The sequence below is a fragment of the Mytilus trossulus genome, chromosome 9, assembly GCF_036588685.1.
Source record: "Mytilus trossulus isolate FHL-02 chromosome 9, PNRI_Mtr1.1.1.hap1, whole genome shotgun sequence".
Lineage (NCBI taxonomy): Eukaryota > Metazoa > Mollusca > Bivalvia > Mytilida > Mytilidae > Mytilus > Mytilus trossulus.
The window spans coordinates 17,906,561-17,913,704 of record NC_086381.1 but is presented as its reverse complement, the minus strand read 5'-3'; the positions used below and the strand labels follow the sequence as shown (position 1 = coordinate 17,913,704).

Sequence of the window (7,144 nt, the reverse complement as noted above, 5' to 3'; positions counted from 1 at the left end):
TACCTATTCATGCAGTCTCAGTGTTATTTGAAACATCTTTTGGATAGTTTTCCCTTAAATTCCATCGTGGCGAGTGCTTGTTTACGTACATTGGAAGTTGCCATTCCAACGGTACTTCTTCATAAAGTTATAATAATACATACAAGTATTATTAAGATATGATTAAATTACTTGCTGGCCTTCCTTTTACTGTGTAGGATATTTAATAATAAGATATAATTACGTTAAGTACGTTTTTGTGAAGCGCCGTTAAGGAACTATTCTGTGATTTCAATGACGTCATATAGTAACGTAGGTGATAAGGCTACGAGTATTGAATTTTAAGGTTTATATTTATTATGTCACTTATTTATTGGAATTAAAGGCAAACTTTCGCGATTTTATGTATTTATAACGACATTTTGGGACATGAGTCAGTGTTTTCCTTAGTATTTCAAAGTTATAGTAGATTTTCAGTTTTGTGAGTCGCGGATGTATTTTACCGTCAAGTATAAATACGGCGTCGCACTAGTACTTTGACATATCATATCTGGCTATCAAACAGAGCAGTACAATAAACCAAACAACCTTCAAGTCAAGCAAGCTATTAAGGTACAGGATGCATTTCGATATACAGCTATTTCACCTAAAGCTATGCTATAGCATTTCAAGCCTATATTTATCTTTTTACATCTTTTAGAATATTTAACTAAAAGCTCACATAAGGACGTCTAGGAACCAAATATCGCTTTTCTAAATATTCCCGCTTAAGCAGGTCTTCAACAGGAAGTGGCTTCATATTTAGACAAGATGCGGAACCAGTTCAATGTTTACAATTTCTAATAGCAGTTTTTGGCAAATTATACAATTATTAAAGATGTAAAGATACGATGTCCCACCACGTTGACAACTTTCTATATCGTAATTTAATGAAATAAGTATATTTCATTCTCTCATAATTGAATGATTGATAGGATAAAGTCTTGTAAATCTGTATATATAAGTTACAAATGGGACTCGGAAGGCCAGCATCTTACTATTCCAATTTATGGTTATACTATGTTATTGCTGATATTTGCATGAGTTATTTATTGAGATATATGGACAAGAATAAAAGTCATTATCTTACGCTGGATTCATCAATTTATGTATGATTATGCTGGAGTCAACAAACTACACTTAAAACAAGACTAAGTAAAGGAACACTGTCAATAAGCAATCATACGGAATTAAAAGTACAATCGACCCCTACTCGCCCGCCTGTAACAATATGTATATATATATAAAAAAAAAAAAAGAGTTATGCCCCTTTATAACTGATTTGGAAGCGGGGGCATCTGTATTTCATCCTACTTTCTTTATTTTTTTCTTAATTTGTATTTTGGAGAAATAATGTCAATTTCCTAGAGATTGGTAAGATTTAAAAAAAAAAATAGAATTTTACCACTCGCCCCACTTGCTTAACATAGGTGGATGACAATCTTTTCAAGACAGTCCGCATTTTAAAATATGAAAAAGAGAAAAGATCTTTCCTTAATCTTTCCTTTGCCAACAAAGGTATCGAAGGCGTCAACTTAGGCAATATCCTTCATCATAAATTTGTTCAATCTAAAATATCACCTTATTTCAAAGATCAGTCTGTAATAATCATTTCTTATTCCTGTACCAAACCTATTGTAACTAAAATGTTTAATCACATACAGGTTTTGCAGGATCTCATTATTGACGACTTCAATTATAAACCTCCTGATTGCACTTGTGCTAGTTCCCAATTCACATATAATTCGGCTGGCCACGTTATTACCGGTGACCATAACATTGTTAATAACACTTCCCTACGAAATGTGTTATCAAAAGGTCCGAAATATCGTGAGTCTAAATCCATCAATTGGAAATACAACTTTAAAATGTTGATGGATTCAGTCGAGGATTATGCCAGGCAATGGGCTAAGCGCAAGGAGGATGACGTAGACACTCTTTCAGAATGGATTAAGGCAGTGAGGTCGTTGATATAAATCAGAATTAGGGAACTGAATGGGTCTATCAATGCCCATATAACTTCAATCTTTTAAGACCCAAATGTTGTAAAATACTTACCCTACTCCATGACAAATATGTTGTTGCCCCCGCAGATAAAGCCCCAAACAACGTCGGTTTTGTGTGTAAAACTGCTTGATGAACGAATTAGGAATTGACAATTCATTTGGAACACATTTGAATTTTTTAGATTTGTATGACATATCTAACTTATATTAATAACAGTGAAAATCAAAGACGGGCTTCAGAGTTATTGTGAAACTTCCTGTTCTAGAGGTGGCGTGAATCAGAAATTCCAAAGATCTTTAAGGGTACATACAATCTAACTCTCTTTCATCTTGTAATAGTATTAAAACATTTGGCTCTTCTACACTTTACACAAGTGTTCCACATTCCAAACTAAAAGACAAATTGAAAGAGTTGCTATTGCTTTGTTTTATAAAAAAGAATGATCAACTTAGATACAAGTATCTTGCCTTAGGGAGGGATACATCCTACTGTGTAAAGGATCACTCTGATTCAAAGAACAAGTTCTCCGAAACTGACATTATCGAAATGCTTGATTTCTTGATTGACTACATATTTGTTACGTTCGGAGGACGTGTTTTTCAACAGACTGTCGGCATTCCAATGAAAACATATTGTTCCCCTCTTATTACTGACTTGTTTCTTTATTTCTATGAGACTTCGTACAGGAACCTCTCTGTAAGAGAGATAAGAAATTGGCAATATCCTTTAACTCTACTTTCTCCTATATAGATGATGTTCTTTTACTAAATAATCCAAAATATGGAGACTAGGTTAAACTAATCTATCACATCGAACTAGTGATAAGATAAAGGGTACTACAGATACAGTTAAGTCGGCTTCATATCTTGACTTACATCTATAGAAATTGAGAATGAGGGTCGGTTGAAAACAAAACTTTACGACAAAAGAGATGATTTCATCTTTTTTCCAATTGTGAACTTTCCAATTTTTGAGTAGGAACATTCCAGCAGCACCTGCATATTGGGTATATATCTCCCAATTGCTACGACATTCCCGTGCTTGCATTTCCTGTTATGATTTTTTTGATATAGGATTGTTGCTCACAATGAAGCAATTAAACCAAAAGGCCCAAATGGTGAAGTTGAAATAATTCCTTCGTAAATAACGAGATGGTTGACCATTATGTAATATTCGTTTCACAAATGATACCGGATATGTTCCTTACGTCGTAACTACGATCCCTTCCCGTTCATGAATGTGACCTACCGAATAATACTATTTACCGAATTTGTTATCACTTAAGCAACACGACGGGTGCCAGATGTGGAGCAGGATCTGCTTGTCCCTCCGGAGCACCTAAGATAACCCCTAGTTTTTGGTCGGGTTCATGTTGCTTATTCTCTAGTTTTCTATGTTGTGTCATGTGTACTATTGTTTGTCTGTTTGTCTTTTTTAATTTTAGTCATGACGTTGTCAGTTTATTTTCGATTTATGAGTTTGACTGTCCCTCTGGTATCTTTCGTTCCTGTTTTTCAACTTAACTCTATGTTATGTTACATGTGGCCATACGGGAACTTACTGAAAATCTAGATTAAAAAGAAAATACAAAATATAAAACATGATATTTTCGCCGCTATTTATAGAATTGTCTTCTGATAGAATAGAACGAGGAAATGGTTCTGAAGTGTAATCTAATAGTTTACTGGTAAACACAAATGGCACTCTATGGTAATAAAAATTGGTAGCTTGAAATTAAAATATGTCTTCATAAGATAATAATATGATAGAATAGTACCATGATATAGAGGTGTAGTGAGGTGACAAAATGGTATGAACAAGTTGCTCAATATTATACAAAGACGTCTTTATAGCATAAAATGTATCTTTATGATAAAGCAATATAGCATAATAGTATGGTAATAGTACGAAATGGTTGCTGCATGTTAAATCAAGATATGTTCATAGTATAAAAGAATATCTTCACGAAAAAGTTAAATGAAAGAATGGTAGGAAAAGGTTGCTTATTATAGCGATAGTTATTTTCCTAATGTTAAAAAAAGTAGTTTATTTACTAATCTTATCAAAATGTATGTTTCATATAAAATAATGGTACGACTTATTTCCAACGTGACTAGCTCTTGGTATATTAAAACAGCAAAAGATTAAAATTTAAAAAAAAACCTTTATATTTTAAATTTGACAATTTTAATATCTACCCAAAGATTGTATGCAAGTCCTTTTATTTATTCTTGTTGTAAATGATAAAAATTAGATTCAAGAAATAAAATAATCATTAACAATTTTGCTTCTCTGCTTTGTAGTGTTTAACATTTAGGTATATATTTGAGTTGGAATTCATAAATCGGTATATTTAGATTAGTGCATTCACCACTGATAAACGTACTATTTCTAGTTGGCCACTGTTTCATCCACTGAAGACCCTCACATGTACATATAACATTGCATCCTGTCAAGTCCATCGAATACAGTTTTGTTTTCTTAATTGCTTCAGGAACTGTTTTCAATTTTGTGTACCTTAGATTTAGCACTTGTAATGACCGCGTTGTTGCAAATGCTCCTATTTCCACCACGGATATCGGGTTAGATGACAATTCTAACGTAATCAATGATGGCAAGTTTGAAAAATCACCTGCCCTGATAATTGATATATTTGCTTGAAACATTTCAATCTGTTTTAAGGACGGCATATTACTAAGAGCTTTAGGCACGTCATGTAGTTTTGGAAGAACAAGGCTTATTTCGTATAAGTTAGGTTGTATTTTAGCTGGATATACTGCATCTGTTATATTTGATATATAATCAGACTGAAGAGCAAATGATTTTATGTTAGAAGAATCTTTATAAATAGCTGAGATGTTTGAAAACGCGTTGCCCTGAATAACAATATAATGAATGTTATTAAGTCCTTCAAAGATCTCCTCTGGAAGAACCTTCAAGTTCACATTGTAGTTGATTAATACGGTAAATAACTTTGATAGTTTGTTTATTGACAATGGAAGCCTACTGATTATTGTAGATTGGATCTGTAAAAACTGTAGTGAATATTCTAATCCTTCAAATGCGTTGATAGGGAATGAATCCATAGAAACATTGTATACACTCAATTCCACAAGTTTGTTTAAACCCATAATAGATGTTGGCCATTTCGTCATATTGATTGAACCAAACGATAGTTTCTCAAGATTTGTTGAAACATTCACAAGGATGTTCGTATCTAAATCTTTCATAGGATTATATTGGACATGTAGATCGGAGAGTTTAGACAGACGAGTAAGTGTTATCGGCAATGAAATTAGTTGATTTCCACCTAAATGTAATGACTGCAACGTATCGTCGGATCCTGAAAATGCTTCAATGTCAATGTAAATAATGTTGTTGTTCGATATCCATAACGTGCTTAACTTTATATTAGTGAACGCATTTGCTGTCAGTGATGTTATGTTATTATCTGAAAGGTCTACAAACCATGTTCCATTATAGGATGACGCCGTTAAAGTAGGAACTTCTGTAAATCCCTTGTCCTGGCAATATTCTTGAAGTACTCCGATGGTATGACAATCGCATTGCGGCGGGAAAGGGCACTTTTGTACATCAACTGCATATGCCATGATGTAACCAAACGCAGTCATCACCTTTAAAATTCAAAAAGTATATGTCATGTTTTAAATAGAAAACAACGTTTGTTTTCTACTTGGCAAAACAAAATTTAGTTTATATGAAATTACTGGACATTAAAAAACATGGTATATTTAACTGTATGTGTCTATTTTTATATCGTATTAAAAAGAAATCACAAAAAGGTTCTATTCGTATTCAACAATTGAAAATGCAACAGATAACATTCCAATATGTACTCTTCTCCAATTTTAATTATTGACTGACAGTTTTTCTATCCATGGTCGGTGGTTTCCCCGGGAAACTCCGGCTACCTCTACCAATAAAAACTGGCAGCCATGAATAGCCCAAAAGAGGCATTAAACACTAAAAAATCAAAATCAAATCATATCCAATAAGTATTTAATAAAAACATGCACGCAAATTTAAACAATTGAAATATTAAGGTAAACAAAAACTCGAATGCTGGCATTTATTCTTAACATACTAATAAGAGTTTCAATTTCTTAGGTTAAGTAATAAACAGTTATTATTATTTATATTAATTATGATATTGATTTATCTATTTACTTGATTTTGTGCAAGTATTTGCAAAGGGTAACATTGAACTACGATTATAAAAAAATGAATCCAGGTTTGCCAACTTTACATGGTGCGAAAAGTAACGGCCATGATATTTAAAGATAAATACAAAAATATACCTTATGGAAATTGCGTTAAACGCTTTGAACAAAGCAACTACACAGGCAAAATTTGCTCACATGAATTTCACATGAATCTCACATGAAATTCACATGAAAAATTTCACATGAGATTCACCTCAATTGAGCTTATACATGAAACTCACGTGGAAATGTTCATGTAAATTTCACGTGAATTGAGATTCACATGAATCTGATGTAAAAAAAATCACATGAATTTCACGTGAAATTTACAACAACAAAAAAATATATCTTTCATGATATTTATTAAATTTGAAAATATAGATGTTATTTGAATTACTCTATTTTGAAAATTCATGTGAATTTCGCATGAAAAAATTTACGTGATTTTCATGTGAAATTCACTTGAGTTTCACATTAAATTCACGTGAAACTCACAAAAACAGATTTCACGTATAAGCTCGTTTGAGGTGATATCACCTGAGATTCACATGAATTTAAATTCACGTGAAATTGATGTGAAAGAAATTTGCCTGTGTAACTTACATAGAGACTTGACAAAACAAAATCCATCATAGTTTTCTATCACGCAACAACACAAAGCAATTCAAAACATATGAAGCTATGGCAAGCCGTTCTCGTCAAAACTATGTTTAAACCATTTTTCGAAAAATTGACACACAGAGAATTACAACAAAGCACAATGAAATTTAAAAACTTCAAAACACACACTGAGAATTAAAAATTACACACTGAGAATTAAGAATTACACACTGAGAATTAAAAATTACACACTAAGATTTCATAAAGACGCACTGTGATTACAAAAATGAAAAACA

At 32.5% G+C, this 7,144-nt stretch overlaps 1 protein-coding gene across 1 annotated transcript; it reads right to left on the bottom strand.

The window, feature by feature from the left end:
- Positions 1–4,331: 4,331 nt before the first annotated feature.
- On the bottom strand, positions 4,332–6,919 carry LOC134684349 (leucine-rich repeat-containing G-protein coupled receptor 6-like). Its single transcript, XM_063543636.1, has 2 exons — positions 6,852–6,919; positions 4,332–5,660 (listed from the first exon to the last, which is right to left on the bottom strand). The coding sequence occupies exons 1-2, from the start codon at positions 6,879–6,881 to the stop codon at positions 4,332–4,334; spliced, it is 1,359 nt and encodes a 452-aa protein (XP_063399706.1). The 5' UTR covers positions 6,882–6,919.
- Positions 6,920–7,144: the final 225 nt, after the last annotated feature.

What these genes read in the sequence shown, in the direction of transcription:
- LOC134684349 (XM_063543636.1), bottom strand. Translation starts at nt 6,881, where the DNA reads ATGATGGATTTTGTTTTGTCAAGTCTCTAT. An exon ending in TTGTTTTGTCAAGTCTCTAT is followed by an intron (nt 5,661 to 6,851) that starts GTAAGTTACACA and finishes TGAATTTTAAAG; the next exon opens with GTGATGACTGCGTTTGGTTA.